Here is a 19,189-nt window from a genome sequence, read left to right as displayed (position 1 = left end):
TAAAATTCTCTCGTCTTCCTAGCTATAACCCATTTGCCCTGACCTATTCTGTTCTATATATGAATTTTGCTATACTGTGAGAAGGTTCCCTGATGGCTCAGCAGGTAAAGAATCCACAAACAGTGCAGGAGATGTGCAGGAGATGTGATGCTGGTTTGATCCCTGGGTTGGAAAGATCCCCTGGAGAAGGGAACAACAACCCACTACAGTATTCTTGCCTGAAAAATCCCACCAACAGAGAAGCCTGATGGACTACAGTCCATAGAGTTCCAAGAGTTGGATGTGGCTGAGAACATACTGTGAGAGACCTAAAAATCTTCTCAATGGTGCACCTATACTATAAAATTATTGCAGCTTCTTGTATTAATATCTTTTAGAATTTGACTCCTTTCTGAATTTTTTATAAAAATTATACTCAAGGTTACATACATTAGGCAGTTATGTATGAGGAGAGAGATGGGTAAGAATCGTCTAAAGAGGAAATTTTTAATACCTTAAACTTACACAGTGCTGTATGTCTATTACATCTCAATAAAACTGGAAAAAAATTTTTAAATAGAAAGTTAATCTATTCAGAGTCTTATTTATATCTACCAATGTTTGTTCAATTACCTGATAAGATATACAGGGAAGCAAGAAAAGGTAGAGATTGTCAATGGGGGAAAATGACTAGCAAGACAGTCTAGAAGTTTAGACTTTGTTCTGTAAAAAAGTGAGAGCTATATAGATAATCACTATATGATGTGAAGAACTGACTCCTTGGAAAAGACCCTGACGCTGGGAAAGACTGAAGGCAGGAGGAGAAGGGGACAACAGAGGATGAGATGGTTGGATGGCATCACCAACTCAATGGACATGAGTTTGAGCATGCTCCGGGAGTTGGTGATGGACAGGGAAGCCTGGCATGCTGCATCCCATGGAGTTGCAAACAGCTGAACATGACTGAACAACTGAACCGAATTGATATAGATAGAATCAAATGGACATACATACATCTCAACTTTTTAATTTCTAAAACAACTCTGCATTAGAAGATGCAAGTTTAAAGTAGATCCTCAGGTTAAAAGAACTAAATGTGTCAAATAACACTAACCAAGCACCTGTTTTCATACTAACACAAAATAGAAATGGTTTTCCTTTGAAAGAATGTGAATTTAGCTTCATATTTTTTAGAAGTCCAGTAAAAAACAGTTAGAGGCTGTCACTTTACAGGTTCTGCAGGAAATACGCTAGCCTATAATTTAAAGAGGCCAGAAGTCTGTTTCGACCTGATTGCATCCCTTCCTTTACACTCTCTGTCTTCTCAGGAGCCTCTGTCCTCTCTGCTTCCAGACTTCCATCTGTTGCCATGGATACCTATTCCTCAGGCTCTGACATGGGATTCTCTCCTCCTTGCTGGCCCAGTTTTTGGTACCAAGTACTGTTTTCTTGCGGACTAGCTCTGACCAGAGCCCTAGGGGCATTCTGGGAGCTTTTCCTTCTCTTGATTCAGCAAGGGACACAAGCGCTGAATAAATGGAAGGACCAGATCTTGAAAGTATTGACAGCAAGTCATGACATAAGACGAGATTGATAAGATTAGCAAAACAATACAAAGATTAAAAAATGTGATACCTGATGGGCCAGGATATAGATATTGTGTCCAACATCCTTTGGGGAAACATCATCATCTCCGCCCTCATCATCCCCATGATCGCATTCCAATCCTTGATTATAGGCATTCTTCATCACATCCACCTATCAAAAAACCAAAAGGAACATCAAGATTTGAAATGCCACAAACAACGTGCATTTGCCTCGTTTATGGGGTATAATTAAAAACTGGAACGCCCCCTAAGACTTGAAAAATATATAAGAATTCTAAATGAAAATGGCATTGGAAACCTTTATTTAAATGATTATGGAATTATTTTCCTACAAAATTCTCTGTTTTCCTTGGAAATTTTGGCTTGATTTTTGAACGCTGACAGTGCTAAAGTTCCCATGAATTAGACTTTGGAACCCTGATAAGCATCCATTATTTATCAAGGGTCCACTAAGAACAAGAATACATGGTGTTGGACAGACACCGTCCTCTGCCTGAGGACCCAATGGTGGATATGACAGAGTTCCTGCCCACAGGGAGCTTACCATCCAGTGAAAGAGTCAGCAAGAGGCCAGCATAACAGTCCTGCCTGCAGCAGGAATAAGTGTGAAGCGCTCAGTGAGCACAGGGCAGGGGCGTTAATTCAGGCAGGAGGTTGAGGATGGGCCACAGGGAGGAAGTGGATGATGGGACAATAGTGTTGTAGATAAAGGAAATGGTATTTTCAAAGGACATTGTGCAGAGTTGCTGTTGAATGAAAACGTAACTCACCACCCGCATTTAACTATGAGGATGAGGAAGTGGCTTGCTCTTCCTAGCCCACTGCCTTGCAGATACTATGCTGTCATTAAATATATGTTAAATCAAATTGCACATTATCTTTCTCTTTATCTGCATTCTTCCACTCTGTTCCTTACTATTAAAAAGAGCAAAAGAGGTCCTTCATACGTCATATTTCCCTTCCCTCCCTACCTCTCTGCTCTCCTCCCAACCTTCCATGTTTCCTGTTAACATTACACATTGCTTCCCTATCCCTTCCTTGTACCTCCTGGGCCCACAGTTTGTTCTAATGTGTAGCAAATGCTCTTTCACATCAATGAACTTATCCTGCTTGCACATTAAAAGTGTCTTCATAGAGTTGCCCGTAGCACCAACAGGGGTACTCAAACAACTAGGACTTAGTTATTAGGGGACTGGCTATACAGTTTGAGAATGTTCTCAATGCTTTTGAAACTCGATGCTGTTAAAGCATGCTGATATTTCTTCATAATTCCCATGTCACAGTGAGGAGGAAAATACAACCTCTCCAATAGGAAGACAACACTAATGATCTCTGGGGATTTTCCATCAGGCCTCCATGCAATTTTCTCCAGGCTGAACACTGTGTCATGTTTCACTAACGACAACTGCAAAAGATATTTATTTTGCTTTTATTTTCAGAAAGAGGTGTGAATATAATTTTTGAGGGTTACAAACATTTTTATTTATCTTCCTCACATGTATCCTAATACACAAACTAAAGCAAACGTTTTTTGGGGGGCAAAAATAATTTGCAGATAGTTCAGTCAAGTGTAACAAGCCGGTTAAGAAAAGTATTTACAGTGGATAAACCAATGAAGTCATAAGGACCCAAATCACACAGGCCTTTGTGTCCATAAGCCCTCTGAGGTATCAGTAATGGCAGGTTGCGATGTGCCAGCATGTCTTGGTAGACCAGGGAAAGCCCCCTGACATGTATACTACCCACTGTCTCTTTTGGGTTACACATTATTGACATGACTTTGAAAAGTTTTCTTACCAGTTCTCTGGGTCTCATGTTGAAAAGAATCCTTTCTGCATTCTCGCTGTCGTGTCTGCTTTCCATGATGGCCAGCAAAAGCTTGGAGGCATTGTTCTAAAGATACACATTGAGTTGATGCACATGAAAAGTCTATTTCATGGATTAAGGATCCCCTGCATGTGTTTTAATTGAGATTATCAGGACTATTTTTTAAATCAAGCACAATTGTAAACTCCTACTTTTCATCAGTTAGCTTATTAACATTTTAAAAGAGAATGTTTTATTTTATTGTCAACACAAAATAAAAGCAATGAATCATTTGAGATATGTTACAAAGGAAATTTTAAATATTGCTATAAAGGCATTTTAAACACAAAATTGACTTTATATATGATACATTAAAATATAATCATATCTTCCTTCACTATTTCCTAAGTAGGCCTTTCTATAAAGACAACCTAACAAGACAGTAAGGTGAACCAGTATCAATGACATATTTTACAAAAATGGCACATAGTTCATTAGAATTTAACACAATTGTTTTTAATATGAAAGATCAATTCATAGCAAATCAAAATCTTAAATAAATTTGATCAATAATTTTTAGTGAGAATTAATTTACAAAATTCTAAATTCATGAGTTAGAAACAAAATATAAATTTATTAATAACAGTTTAGACTCCCTACATGGTAATATAACATTTTAACAAGTCGGATTGTAGAATATTTTCTATTTTTTGTTTAAAAGGAAATAAAAACAGTTCATGTTGTCTTTGGTGCTTCCTAATTTGGTTTTAAAAATATATTATCTCAAACATGTTTACCTATAGAAGAAATCTTAAATGTTTCTGATTCAGCCAATTTATTATCCAAAATGGATACCACACAGTTACAGAAAGTCTTATAGCATAAAATACAATATCCTCAACGTTTGGAATGATGTTCCATTTTTAATTTCTACAGATTTGCACAAATCCTAAAATTCCCTTTTTATAATCCAGCATCCCACACAAACAACATGTCTTTTAAAAAGTAAGGTTCTAGAGTTAGTGAAGAGCTTACACCTTTAGAGCAATCTGAACTGACCCAATATAATCAAAAGCTAAAACCCTGGCAACACTAGCAGTATGCTCTAATGAATTTCACTCAGCAGGCCCAATACAAAGTAACTTAAAAATGCATCCAATTTCAGAATATTGGCAATATGGTGTTTTTCCTAACCAATCTTTTTCGTACTATCTTGGGGGAACAGAAATCTTGTAAATGGCCTACTGAAAGCTGAAGCAATTTGGAAGTTCAAGAGATTATATATGCTAAGAAATCCAATTTTTATGTGTTAATAAAGGATTCTCTTCCAAAAGAAGCTAGAGTCCTTAGACAAAAAACAAAACAAAACAAAACCAACAACAACAGTAACAATAACAACAAAAAACCTACTTATTTTAAAAATTCAGCAATTTATAGTCCAGGTCAGTTATGAAACATAAATTAAAAGGGACAAGATATATATATGAAAAAATTCATGAAATTATATAGTAGATGAGTATAGTTAAATACACTTAAAAATATACTTGTTTAAGTAATTAAAGAGTAAATGATATATAATAAAACCTTAACATTTTTTTCATATGGCATCTCTATAATGTTCCAGGGAATTTATAATTAAAAGCATCCTACCTACACCTTCTAAAATTTGCCAGTATACTATATCATTCTGTCTTACAAACGTTGTTCTCATATTGGCCATTATGTACAAAGCCTCATGGATTATTTAGAAACATACACTTGTCTCTCTTAATAAAATATTATAAATATTTCAATTCAAATTCATTCATTTTCTATTTTACACATACCTTGACCTATCCAACTGTCATATTTTGAAAAGGTAACATAAATGAAATTTTAAATGACCCTTTTTTCAAAACAGATTTTCATTTGAATAGCTAAGAATATTTTCATACAAGTAAGTCATACCCTATCATTTAGAGTTCCCCCCCATAGTTCTGAATCTGTAAATAATCTATATGTTTATACTTTTAGTTTATTTTTTAGATTTTTTGTTTTTTGATGTGGACCGTTTTTAAAGTCCTTACTGCATTTGTCACTATATGGTTTCTGTGTTATGTTTTTCTTTTTGGCCATGACATGTGCGATCTTAGCTCCCCAACTAGGGATTCGACCCACAACCCCTGCATTGGAAGGTGAAGTCTTAACTACTAGACTGCCAGGGAAGTCCCCTACACTTTGTTTAAGTTGATGAATCCTTCAGTATTTCTCCCAGTAAAGTTAGATCTATTAAAAATGAGATTTCAAGGTGTAAGTCTTTCGATAAATGAAAGATTAAAAAAAAATCTAAGGCTTCAAAATGCTGTTTCTTTATGAAATATGGTTAAAGATGAATTCAAGATAAAATCATTTTTTCTCTAGTAACTCAAATTAAGCTATAATATAGGCCAGGCTGACTTTGCTAACTGAAGAATGAAGTTAATGAGGAAAAGGACACAAGTGCAATCTACCCGAGAATCACCTTCTTTCTCATTTATGAAGAGAAAGATCCAAGATACCTATTGCAAATAAAAATAGTGAAAACACAGAAACATAACTCTGTTTGCTTACTAAGAGCCATTAGTATAATCTCCACATAGGCAGGACACATATGCATTCCATTATGTAATCTAAATCTATATTTAGAAACAACTATAAAAATACCATTTCTATCTTTCTTGGCCATAAATTTACCTATAAAAGGTAAACTTTATCCTCTGTGATATTGGATCAACCCTACGTTTATGGAAAACTTTTAAATAAGCAATGTTTTTAGTTCTAACACCTAACATACGCAGTCTTTAAAAATTCATCTCAATTGAATATCATGTCTTTTTATTTGAAACTATATAGTTTCTTGTGTATATTCACTTATCTATTTCCATTTGAACAAAAAGTTGAAGAAATTTTTTTCAAAATGCCATTGTGCTCCTGACTTCTGATAAATGGAACTGCTATAAAGTATGCACATGATTTAAGCTAAAGCAACTTCTCAAAGGGGGCTTCCCTGGTGGCTCAGCGGTAAAGAATCCGCCTGCAATGCAGGAGATACTGGTTCAGACCCTGGGTCAGGAAGACCCCAGGGAGAAGGAAATAGCAACCCATTCCAGTATTCTTGTCTGGAAAATCCCATGGACAGAGAACATGGGATTGCAAAAGAGCTGGACACGACTTAGCAACTACCCAAAAACTTCTCAAAGGAAGCTTGAAAATGGCTTACCGTATTGGGGAAAAAATTAAAATTTTAATATAAAAGAAAACAACTTTTAGAAAATAGATATAAAGCCAAAACGGAGTCCTCTTCTACCATAGTTTCATTAATTGTGACTTGTTAGATAGAATTCTATAGTCAAGATGAATTAAAAACATATGGCATAGTGAATGTTCAGCATCTTATGTTCCTCTATATAATGAAAAATAGAAAAGAAAAGCAGTGAAACAAAGTGACTGCTTAAAAACACTTCCAGTAAGATATCCTCAAATCTTATTTGACACTTTATCAGCAATTCAGTGCTCACTGTGCTTTTACTATCCCTTTCTGTCAATTCATTACTTGAAAATATGATGATACCTTGCTTTTTAGAAGACCTACTTGAACATTTAAAGTCAACTCTGTAAGTGAGTTTTATATAGAGAATGTCACTTTCCCCGTCCCCACAGTGGGTTTACTTTACCTTTAGTTGGAGCACCAGGTCCATTCGATATTTACCAAGAGGGTTTATGTCATTTAGAATCAAAGCAATGATGATATCAATTCCATTAGATTCATGAGTAGCAATACATGTCTAGAAAACAAAGTATTTTTAAAATAAGTCTATTTACAACACAAGAGCACTAGAGGCCATGACATAAAATAACAGAATCACCTCAGCTTTTTGCCCTTTAAAATGCAATTAAGATTTAACCTTGAGATTAAGTCTAATATAAGTCAAAGATTTAATTTTATATATTCTTTTACATAGAGTCTATTATTTGATTAGTGTTAATTAAATGACTTGTATGAAGAACACAGAGAAAGACATTGTATGAAACAGGTATCTTTTCAGGCGAACCATTTTTGTAGAATTTCAAAAAACAATGGTTAAGTAAAACACTCAGTCTATAAATTTTTATATGTCCTTCATTAGAGAAATTCTTTAAATTTAGAATTTTAAGATCGGATCAATTTTAAGAGAATATTCCTATTTATAAAAACCTTAGGCCCAAGGTTGGTAAGTCAACTTTATCTGTAATGATGTGGCATCTTCATTTCTCTGCTATTTAATGCTAAATGAGTAACAATCTATGCTGTTGACTGTGCTGGGAATACAGTCACCTCCTGATATTTCAGACATCATGTCAATTATGCTGGTTGAGAGAAAAGGTCAGCAGATTCCTTAAACTTAAGCAATTTATAGAGGAATCTGACTTGGGAAAAGTTTATAAAGTACCCTGAGAGATAAATGTCAGTATTTTGAAGGTTAGGGCCTACCGTGCTAGGACTCTGAATTTAATTCATTTTATACAACTTGAAAATTGGAAACTCGTGGGTTGGAATTTGTGGAACTACATCTTACCATGCAGGACCCAGAGTCAAAGGGGTTTGAAAAATTGAAACCCAGGTAAGATAAACGAGAAAGAATAAAATCAAGGTAATTCTGAAAGGATTGTTATTTTTCAGGATGGGCTTCATTTCTCTTTTTACACAAGGAAATTTTTACTCCCCTGACACGAAGGAGAGGTATCTTCCGTTCATCTACATTTCCTGAGGTTCTTCTGATCATGACAATGGTTGCTTGACTTAGAGGAAATCAATTTGTGGATCATTTCTGAAATTTGCTAGCATTTTTCCTTCCTTCCACATATTTCCAGAGCACGAGGTTCACAGTAAGCTTATTTTTAGAGTATATGGGATTCATGCTGTATTATTATTAATTTCTGTTTTTAGCTAACTTGATTTAGTAACTTTCAAAACTTAGTTTCATTTTCTTAAAAAACCAAGAGTGGAAACATGCTTTCTATTATAGATTTACTTTATTTTAACCAACAACAAAATGAAGTCTTTGAATCTGCATATATTTCCTTAACTTAAAATCAATAGTTAGGTTTTCTTATATTATTGCCCTGGAAGAGTGAAATATAAGACAGAGCAAAATCCACAAACTCTTTCACCATATCACATGCATATTACAGGGGGTAAAGATCCCTATAACAAATTATTTACGCCAATAATTGTCATGTTTTTGTTCTACATACCTATGTATGTACATATATGTGTGTGTACTTTGCACATGTATGTCATATAATATGCAATAGAAAAGCAATTACTTTTCAACATTTCTTTTCTGTATCAAGCACTGACATTTGGTCTCAGTGGCTTCTTTAAAATTTATATCCAGAAATGTTTGTGATTTGAAAATTGTTCCTTCCGGGGTGGATCCATGCTTGTGATGGTAGCTCCATAACACCTGTGTGGATGCGGAGTCAATAAACTCCAGGCTGCCCTCCGCCCTTTACCAACCCAAGTATTCCATCTTCTACTCCCTCTCTGTGTCTGTGATATCCAAGAAAATGGAATCAGAGACAAACACTCTGGAAGAGGGAGTCGAAACTTTGCCCTGGAAAATGTTATACAGTCAAAAGTGCACTGTTTAGACTCAACCACAAGTCCTGAGTTTTAAGGATGGCCCTACAACTTAAGAGATTCCATTACTCTGGGACCCTGAATATCACTTAATGTCTGAGTCACAATCTAGCTATAAGCAAAATGGGAGCAATATGACCTATTTGCTACATTTACTGTCAATATAAAGATGGTAATATACACAACCCACTGCAGTGGAGCCCAAGAAGCCAAAGGGAGCCAATGCCACAAATCCTGGAGAGACTGACCAAAGACGAAAACTGATCAGTGATGAAAAAATATATTGTACTCTGATTTTTATCTGGGATGTTTTCACGGGAATTTCCTTTTACAGTGAAATTAAATTAAAATATGGCATAGTATTTGCTAGTCCATAATTCAGTCTTTGTATGCTTTGTTAGGAAAGTAAAAATATCTGGCAAAGTAAAAGAAAGATCTTTCAAATGCACACAAAGCTTGGCTCTTTCACCAAGTTGATCCTTTGGCTAACTGGTCGGAATAATTTTCATGAAGGACTGCTTTCAGTTACCTGATTTTCATGGCATGGACCTTGGCAATACTCAGTCAAGCTCTCCAGAGTCTGGTTGACCAGCACTACATTCTTCTCGTTGATGTAGAGACCCAAGAGTCCCAGGCCTCCTGTTGTACTTCCACAAATGCAATCCAAAAACTGAAGGGTCTCACAGACAAGGTTGTAATTGGTTTTGTTGTTTTGATTCCTCAGGAAGTGCTAAACAGAAAAAAAATATACCCAAGGCATTAAAAAAAAAATCACTATGCTAAATGTTTTCCGTTTTCTCTCTATGGGTGTTTTTTCAACCCAAGAGGATCCCCATGGCAATGTGGAATGGACCTGCCCTTTATAACGAAGTATTCACATTTATTACATTTCTCTTGGGGTTAAGAAAAGAGAGATATATTTTTCAAGCATCTATATTTATCAATACAGTTCATAAAAAACATTTCTCAATGTCATTATCTTAAAACTATATACAAAGGGCAAAAATAATTAAGCAGCAGGTAAGGAGAAAAGAAAAAGGAAACCAGAAGTTAATTAGGGAAAGAAGCAATTGAATAGTCAACTAAGCAATCCCTTATACATAGTGCAGCTTCAAATGATACAACCGCTGCGAAGGGCAACTTGGAGGACCTGTCAATATTTTGAGTAACAGACAACTACAAAGAGATCCAGAGCACACCGCTTGTAACAGCCCCAACTGAAAATCACACCATACCAATCACAATGGGACCAATTTAATGAATAATTGTATATCCAAACACTGGAATACTTAGAAGCTGTAAGAATGAGGTACTTCAGGGGGCTTTCCTGGTGATTCAATCATTGGGAATCTTCCTTGCAGTGCAAGAGATGCAGGTTTGATTCCTGGTCAGGGAAGTAAGATCCCACATGCAGTGGAGTAACGAAGCCCGCATTGCCTGTATGCTCCAGAGCCTGCCCACCACAACTAAAAGATTTCATGATACAGTGAAGATCCTGTGTGCAACTAAGCCTCAATGCAGCCAAATAAATAAACAACTACTTAAAGAAAAATGACGTACTTCAATATGTACTGACATAAATATAATTTAGTAATAGTTTAGTATAAACTTAGTAATAATTAACCTAGTAACTGTTGTTATTTAGTCACTAGGTCATGTCCAACTCTTTGAGACACCATGGACTACAAGTGGTGGGCTTCACTGCCTTCATCATCTTCCAGAGCTTGCTCAAACTCATGTCTGTTGAGTTGGTGATGCCATCCAACCATGTCATCCTCTGTCGTCCCCTTCTCCTGCCTTCAATCTTTCCCAGCACTGGGGTCTTTTCCAATGAGTTGGCTCTTCCCACCAGGTGGCCAAAGAACTAGCATTTCAGCACCAGTCCTTCCCATGAATATTCAGGGTTGATTTTCTTTAGGATTGATTGTTTTGATTTCCTTGCTGTCCAAGGGACTCTCAAGAGTCTTCTCCAACACCACAGTGCAAAAGCATCAATTCTTTGGCACTCAGCTTTCTTTATGGTCCAACTCTCATATCCATACATGACTACTGGAAAAACCGTATCTTTGACTAGATGGACCTTTGTTAGCAAAGGGATGTCTCTGCTTTTTGGACCTTTGTTGGCAAAGGGATGTCTCTGCTTTTTAAGATACTCTCTAGGTTTGTCATAGCTTTTCTTCCAAGGTGAAAGCATCTTTTAATTTCATGGCTGCAGTCACTGTTCAGTGATTTTGGAGTCCAAGAAAATGAAGTATGTCACTGTTTCATTTTTCCCCCATCTGTTTGCCATGAAATGATGAGACCCAATGCCATGATCTTACTTTTTTGATTGTTGAGTTTTAAGCCAGCTTTGTCACTCTCTTCTATCACTCTCATCAAGACGTTCTTTAGTTCCTCTTTGCTTTCTGCCATTAGTGTGGTATCATGTGCATATCTGAGGTAGTTGATATTTCTCCTGGCAATCTTGATTTCAGCTTGTGAGTTACCTAGCCCAGCATGTCACATGATGTGTCCTACATGTAAGTTAAATAAGTAGGGTGACAATATACAGCCTTGACGTATTCCTTTCCCAATTCTGAACCAATCTGTTGTCCCATGGAAGGTTCTATCTGTTGCTTCTTGACGTGCATGCAGGTTTCTCAGGAGGCAGGTAAAATGGTCTCATATTCCCACCTTTTAAACAATTTTCCACAGTTTGCTGTGATCCACAGAGTCAAAGGCTTTAGCGCAGTCAATAAAGCAGAAGTAGATGTTGTTTTTTTGGAATTCCCTTGCTTTTCCTATGATCTAACAGATGTTTGCAATTTGGTAAGGTAACTACTAAAGGGCTTCCCAGGTAACGCTAGTGGTAAAGAGTCCACCTGCCAATGCAGGAGACGCAAGAGACATGGGTTCAGTCCTTGGGTCAGGAAGATTCCCTGGAGGAGGAAATGTCACCCCACTCCAGTATTCTTGCTTGGAAAATTCCATGGGCAGAGGAGCCTGTTGGGCTACAGTCCATCGGGCCACAAAGAGTCAGATACAAGTTGGCAACTGAGCACACACACACGGGATTAACAAACATACACTACCATATATAAAATAGGGCTTCCCTGGTGGTTCAGGTGGTAAAGAATCTGCCTGAAATGTGGAAGACCCAGGTTTGATCCTTGGGTCAGGAAGATGCTCTGGAGAAGGGAATGGGTACCCTCTCCAGTATTCTTGCCTGGAGAATTCCATGGAAGACGAGCCTGCTGGGCAACAGTCCAAGGAGTCACAAAGAGTCGGACATGACTGGGCAACTAACACTTTCACTTCCACATATAAAATAGATAAACATTAAGGATTTACTGTATAGCACTGGAAACTATACAATATCTTGTAATAATCTTTAATGGAAAATAATTTTTAAAGATATGTGTGTATGTATATATATATATATTAAAAAAACGGAATCATTTTGCTGTAGTCCTGATACTAACACAATATTGTAAATCAATTAAACTTCAAAAGCAAGAAAATCCTCTTCTATATTAATCTGTTTATAATAAAAACATATATGTTTATAATAGACATATATTAACTCTGTTTATAATAAAATATACTCTGTATCCTCATTCAAGAAATATGAACTGAGCTGGCAATGATGAAGGCCCTCCAAGTCTTACAAAACCCTGAAAGGTACAGATGAAGCAAAACTGACTTTATTGAACAAATCTGAGAGTCCTAAGGTTAGATGATACCCACTGAGACTGAAGAGATGTGAGTTGAGGATGCAAAGAATGATACTGTAGGAATGCATAAAGGAATTTTCTTCTCATTTTTCTTCACCCAGATACCAAAATTTCTTCCCATTTCAGAAAAGCACTATTGTTCTTATTCTCTCTCCAAAACGACTTATTAGTTTTATCTGAATTTAATCACTAACATCATAGGGTGGATGCTCAGCTCTCACACAAAACAGAACAAGTACCTGCAGCTCCCGGTTATGATTCTCACAGAGTAACTGCAGAAACCTCAAAATCGGCTGCATGATGGCAATGGCAGGGCTCATTGTGACTTCCTCGGTGGACCTGTCCTCGGCATTTCCCGCTTCAGGTCCTGCACACATGATGTCTATTTCTGGATCCATTTCTCTTCTGTATACACAGTATGCTTTGGATGTGGCCGAAGAAGCTTCTGTTAACTGCCCTTTCATTCCCTCTTTTAAATGTAATGATGAATCCCTTACTGAAAATAAAGCAGTACTCTTACATTTATGAATTAACTTCCATTTGCTAATTAAAAAAAGACAGTTACCCAAATTCTCTAACAATTGGATTTCAAATCACCTGACAAGAGGTGCAACAACTTTTCCCAAAAGATTCTGAAGGAGCAACCAAAAAATTAAATATGCACTGGGATATTTTTTAAAAAAGATCTTAATGCTTAGTCCATTTTAGAAGGGCTCCTGTCTTTTTGATAAATATAAAATTAAGAGCTCCTAAATACAAGAAAGTGATAAAATAGTACAAAGTTCAAAATATTTATACAATTTGTTTTTACTATCCTGATGACTTTGTTATTTCAAATTCCAAGAATCTTTCATAGAGTTTAGTGCTATAATTCTGGTTCTTACAGTTTACATTTCATGAGCATTCAGAAGGGATGGGTAGCTGTTCTTTACCAAGAATTTCACGATGAAATCAAATATTTTCATGTCACTAGTTGCTTTGCACTGATAATTCTTTGTTTGAGGCTGACCCCACAGAGCTGTTTGAAGGTCAATACCATGACCACAATAATTCAAGGACAGTGTTCCATACACAGAGGCACAAGTGGCATAATTAGACTAAGGTAAGTGAGATGACAAGATAAATGAGCTCTAAAAATTGTGTTACCCTCTTTTCTCTTACTCATTCTCCCAAATACTCAACTAGTCCTTTACCTCTCATCCGTGGGCCAGATGTCATCAGTTCTGTGTCATCATCCCTTTTCTTGTTACCTAAGTCGATGGTGTTAACTGTCACTGTTGATCTTATCTCTTTCTGAGCAGCCTTCATTCGGTCGTAGAGAACTTTGAAGAATTTTTCTGATTTTTTTTGTTCATGTAACTGCTGGTAGAAGGAATACTGCAAGAAAACGTATTTTAAGACACCGGCCCCCAAGGGTGTTTCAAATAAACATAAGCATTATGGATAAAAGCCCGTATTTAATGTGCTGCTCATGATTATTTCATAAACTGACAGCTTTACCAGTCTCCTATACTATTTACTGTGTCCTAATAATAGCTTATATTTGCTTAGTACTTTCCACTAAAATTCAACATAATTTTATGTTATTGAAGTCACCTTTAGTGATTATTTGTTTTAAAATCTCATAAGAACACTCTAAGAGTGGTATGCAAAGAGCTCTTTGATTTTTATATTATTATGAAGTCATGTTTTGTGCAGTACTATGTATTGAGGTCCTACTGTGTTCCAGGCCCCATGCTGTGAAGTGACAGAACACTCAGGAAAAATAGCTACAGTTCCTGCCTTCACGACTCTGTAATCTAGATTGGAAAACCACCACTAATTCTGTGATCATCCTGGTAAATGTGAGCCTACAAAGTTATTTTTCTCTTTACCTAAATTATTGTATATTTAATTTAGACTGTGTTACCATGGCAGCCTCACTCACAGGAACCCACTGATAAGTAGGCACTAAGTCCCTTGGGTATTTTATTAGCTACATTGCTTTGCCACAGGATCTAGGACAAGCCCACCATAAAATGCATGAAGTGAACTCTTTCACAATCAATAATGATGTGGAAAGGATTCAACAGTCAAAGTATGATAAAAACACATCTCTGGAAATAACGAACCTTGAGATCATTTGCCCTAATCATTGTCTGCTTGGAGAAGTATCGAGAAGAGGTATGAGTTAGGAAACGTGATATGCTCTGGACAAGAAAATTTAAGTTATTAAGACTAAAACCACGGGACAGACACAACACAAACAAGAGAAATACAGTAAAAATAATTAATAAAGATAGTAATTCCAGTCACTGTACTGATATGAGAAGAGTTATATAAACTTGATAAGAGACAATGGATAGAAAACATCTGAAGAAATAATGACTTCCAGATCAAGTAGAATTGACTATAATCCAATAGAGTAGACAATTTGGGGGAGTTTGGTTCTTGCAGAGGATACCCCTTCTGAAAGAGTGCCTGAAACCATGACTCACAGGTCCTGGGACCTGCAGGTATGAGTCTGTCTAATGACATCAGGCCTGGAAATGGATACCTGTCTTGAAATTTCTACTGTGGGTGATGCACATTCTCAAAGCGTTTTCATAAAGTCTTACAAGTCGGTTTCATACCTACAAGGGGGAAGCACTAGGCAGAGGGCTAGCAACAATTCAAGAAAGCAGGCCAAAAAGCCACAGTAACCATAGCAACCACAGTGAAACCATCAAGCTGGACCTATTAATTCAGAGGATAAAGGCAGATTTCAGAGACCTCTGTGGTCCCATAAATTACTCTTATGCTTGAACCCTAATATTTTCAATATAATGGCATTAGAAAGCAGAAAGGGATTCCTATATATTAATGAAGAAGTTATAGAACTTTGTAGTTCTATTAACACAAAGTTTTATAATTTTTATTGTTCCTTGACATGTATTATCTCATTGATTCTTTCAGGACAACTGTGTGATGAACAGAACGTGCTTATTTCATTTTATATATCAATAAAATAAAGTTTGGTGAATGTAAATGACTTTCCCAATATTATATAACAGTAATAGAGATAGGATTTAAATCTAGATTCTCTGACTCTAAATCACTATATAAAATGACCCTTTAAGCTCAAAATAACAAATGATTTACATGGACTTTTAAAAACTAGAAAGGAAATCAATCCCGAATATTCTCACTGGAGGGACTGATGCTGAGGCTGAGGCTCCAATACTTTAGCCACCTTATGTGAAGAACTGACTCATTAGAAAAGACCCTGATGCTGGGAAAGATTGAGGGCAGGAGGAGAAGTGGGTAACAGAGGATGAGATAGTTGAATGGTATCTCTGACTCATGAGTTTGAAGCTTTGTGAGATGGTGAAGGACAGGGAAGCCTGGCATGCTGCAGTCCCTGGGGTCGCAAAGAATTAGACACAACTGAGTGACTGAACAAAACAACAACAAAGCTGAACACTATGATTTTAATAAAGATAAATAGTATGCTTTTATAATATATATATAATCTCAAGAGCTAGCATAACAATTCAATCCCTCACAAAGGTACAGGTTTTGGTTAGGAAACCACCTCCATAAGCTTCAGAGTATAAGGGGAAACTCCTTGGTTTTTTTCAGGAGCCAAGGTGATAGATAAACAGTTCCATATAGTAGAGGAAGGACTTTCACCCAAGAAGGATGGAGGGTGACTAGAAATGAGAGGGCAGAGAAACGAAACGAAGTGAGGACCCAGAGAAGTGAAGTAATACTAGGGTGTAATACAGGGTGATCAGTCAGTGAAACTTCCCAGGAGTGAGTAGACAGAAGGATATTTTAGAACGGACATTTAAAAATATTTATTATTTATTAGCTGCACCATATGGGGTCTTCTGTTGTGGCGTGCAGGCTTAGTCGCTTCGCAGCATGTAGGATCTTAGTTCAACCACCAGAAATCTCTGGTGGTTGCATGACCTCTGCATTGCAAGTTGGATTCTTAACCAGAGGACCACCAAGAAAGTCCTGAAAGGAGATGTTTATAGCGGTTAAGAGCACAGAAACTGGAGCCTGTCTGCATGGGCTCCAATCCTAGCTTGATTTCTAACCAGCCATGTGAGCTTATGTGTATCTCAGATTCTTCTTTGGTAAGATGAGATAGGACTCAAGTTCCTGCACAGGTTGTTGTGAGGATAAATCAAGCTAATACACAGAAAGCACTAAGAAGAGTGCCCAGTAGTTAGGAGGCATTAAGGAAAGTTTTGACCAATCTAGATGGCATATTCAAAAGCAGAGACATTACTTTGCCAACAAAGGTCCATCTAGTCACGGCTATTGTTTTTCCTGTGGTCATGTATGGATGTGAGAGTTGGACTGTGAAGAAGGCTGAGCGCTGAAGAATTGATGCTTTTGAACTGTGGTGTTGGAGAAGACTCTTGAGAGTCCCTTGGACTGCAAGGAGATCCAACCAGTCCATTCTGAAGGAGATCAGCCCTGGGATTTCTTTGGAAGGAATGATGCTAAAGCTGAAACTCCAATACTTTGGCTACCTCATGTGAAGAGTTGACTCACTGGAAAAGACTCTGATGCTGGGAGGGATTGGGGGCAGGAGGAGAAGGGGACGACAGAAATGAGATGGCTGGATGGCATCACTGACTCGATGGACGTGAGTCTGAGTGAACTCCGGGAGTTGGTGATGGACAGGGAGGCCTGGCGTGCTGCGATTCATGGGGTTGCAAAGAGTCGGACACAACTGAGTGACTGAACTGAACTGAACTGAACTGATTCTCATGGTTGCTATTATTAGTGTACAATTTGAAATTATAATTTAACCATCTTCTTTTTCCTCCCCTCAACCAATTTTTAATTAAGTACATTTAAACATATAAATTGATTTATGTAGCTAAGAGGGTAAAACTTAAGAAAGGGCATCAGATCCCTAATTCAGGACTACAGAAGCTGGGTGTCAAGACCATCCCTGAACTAAGTAAGCAAGACAACAGTGGCCAATGAGACAATTAGAATATAAATCCCCCTGGATTTTGATAGAAGTCTTGGGGAGGGTAAGCATTCCAGCTGACCTCAGTTAGACCTCTTAGGGCCAGGAGCACACAGTTGACATCTGGGTTACACAATGATGTAGATAAGCGAGAAATCTGGATAGTGTAAGGCTGGTAAACAAGACTGTCATAACCCATTTAAAAGATTTTCATAAACAAAAATCACCAAATTCTATTTCATCAAGTATTTGTCAAATGGCTATAAGCTGTAGATACAAAGAACAAGACATGATCCCCTTACTTTAAAGAAGATGACATTTAACTGGAGAAACAGAATATCATATCGGTAACAACCAAGCAAAGCAGCATAGGAAAAATGCCAAGTGAGCATCCAAGAAGCAAATGTCATGGGAGCTCAGATAAAGAAGTGGTCCCAAAGGCCACAGCCAAATAGTGAAGACTTTGTGAATAGAAATGGACTTGGACCACTCATTCATAGGGATGTTCACTTCCGATTATTTACTGAATCCCTAGGCTGGGCCAGACATGGTGCCAGAAACAAGGGATGTGAAGATGGAAAACATGTGGTCTCAACCTCTAAGGATTCATAATTCACTAGACAGAGCCTGCTGTACTCATGAAGAGGCACACACACACAAAAATGAAGAAATGCTACTGCAGATATCTGCAGGATACAGCAGAAGCATAGAGTCACTAGTGGACAGAAGGCTTCCCAGAGAAGTTCATGAGCTGAGTCCTCAAAGAGGAGAAAGTGACATGAGAAATGGCACAGCACATCTGAGGAGCTATAAAGAGCTTAGTACAGCTGGTGCACAAGAGAAAGGATGGAGGCGGGGAGAGATGGAGTAAGAACGGAAAGTTAGAAAACTTGAAGAGACTAGATCATGAAGGAGCATTTGCCTTTATAGAGGAAAGTGACTAACTTTAAGCAGGAGAATAATATGTGTTTTGGAAAGATATCTTTAGAAACAACATGATTTTTTTTTTTCATGCTTAATAAGACGTGGTGTCTACTTGCCATGAATACGGAAAATAGATTTTGTAATTTCAATTAGTTATTTGCCTTCCTGACCAAGGCAAACCTGGAAATACCTGGTTAGTGAGTGGCAGGGCTGGGAGGAGGAAGCCTGTTCCCTGGGAACACGTCCCAGCTCTCAGGATCACACAGTGAGCTCTGCCTTTAGGTGTGGGGAAGTTCAGGGGCAACTTGGCAGGAGTTTCTAAGTCACGTGTGTGCCTTCGGGAAATAGTGGTGTGATCCTACATGAGGTGAGCACACTGCTCACTGGAGTGGAGCACTGAATAGATGAACAATGACTCTCAAGTCACCCCTCCTGAGCTGAATGAGTAAACAGAACAAGAAAAGAAGGAATGGTTCTTCTCTCCCCACAACAGGGAAAGCTTCACCTACTCAGCGGCAGCAGGGTAACAAGTACCGGCAGATTTGGGGAAGAAGGAACAGAAGAG

General features: G+C 37.5%; 1 protein-coding gene across 3 annotated transcripts in view; it reads right to left on the bottom strand.

The window, feature by feature from the left end:
- ITPR2 (inositol 1,4,5-trisphosphate receptor type 2) overlaps positions 1 to 19,189 on the bottom strand; it is a 586,442-nt gene that overhangs the window by 168,339 nt on the left and 398,914 nt on the right. For all 3 annotated transcript variants that reach the window (XM_086401652.1, XM_086401653.1, XM_086401654.1), the window contains 6 exons: positions 13,940 to 14,123; positions 12,986 to 13,242; positions 9,563 to 9,763; positions 7,085 to 7,195; positions 3,384 to 3,479; positions 1,615 to 1,737 (listed from right to left, as the gene is read on the bottom strand). In XM_086401652.1, the coding sequence (XP_086257778.1) occupies positions 1,615 to 1,737; positions 3,384 to 3,479; positions 7,085 to 7,195; positions 9,563 to 9,763; positions 12,986 to 13,242; positions 13,940 to 14,123 (972 nt within the window). The remainder of the gene's footprint in view (positions 1 to 1,614; positions 1,738 to 3,383; positions 3,480 to 7,084; positions 7,196 to 9,562; positions 9,764 to 12,985; positions 13,243 to 13,939; positions 14,124 to 19,189) is intronic.

Source organism: Bos grunniens, chromosome 5 (genome assembly GCF_055505025.1).
Source record: "Bos grunniens cultivar Pamir isolate PY7600 chromosome 5, Bosgru_T2T1.0, whole genome shotgun sequence".
NCBI classification, from domain to species: Eukaryota; Metazoa; Chordata; class Mammalia; order Artiodactyla; family Bovidae; genus Bos; species Bos grunniens.
The sequence above is the reverse complement of the archived record's forward strand: the minus strand, read 5'-3'. Positions and strand labels throughout refer to the sequence as shown.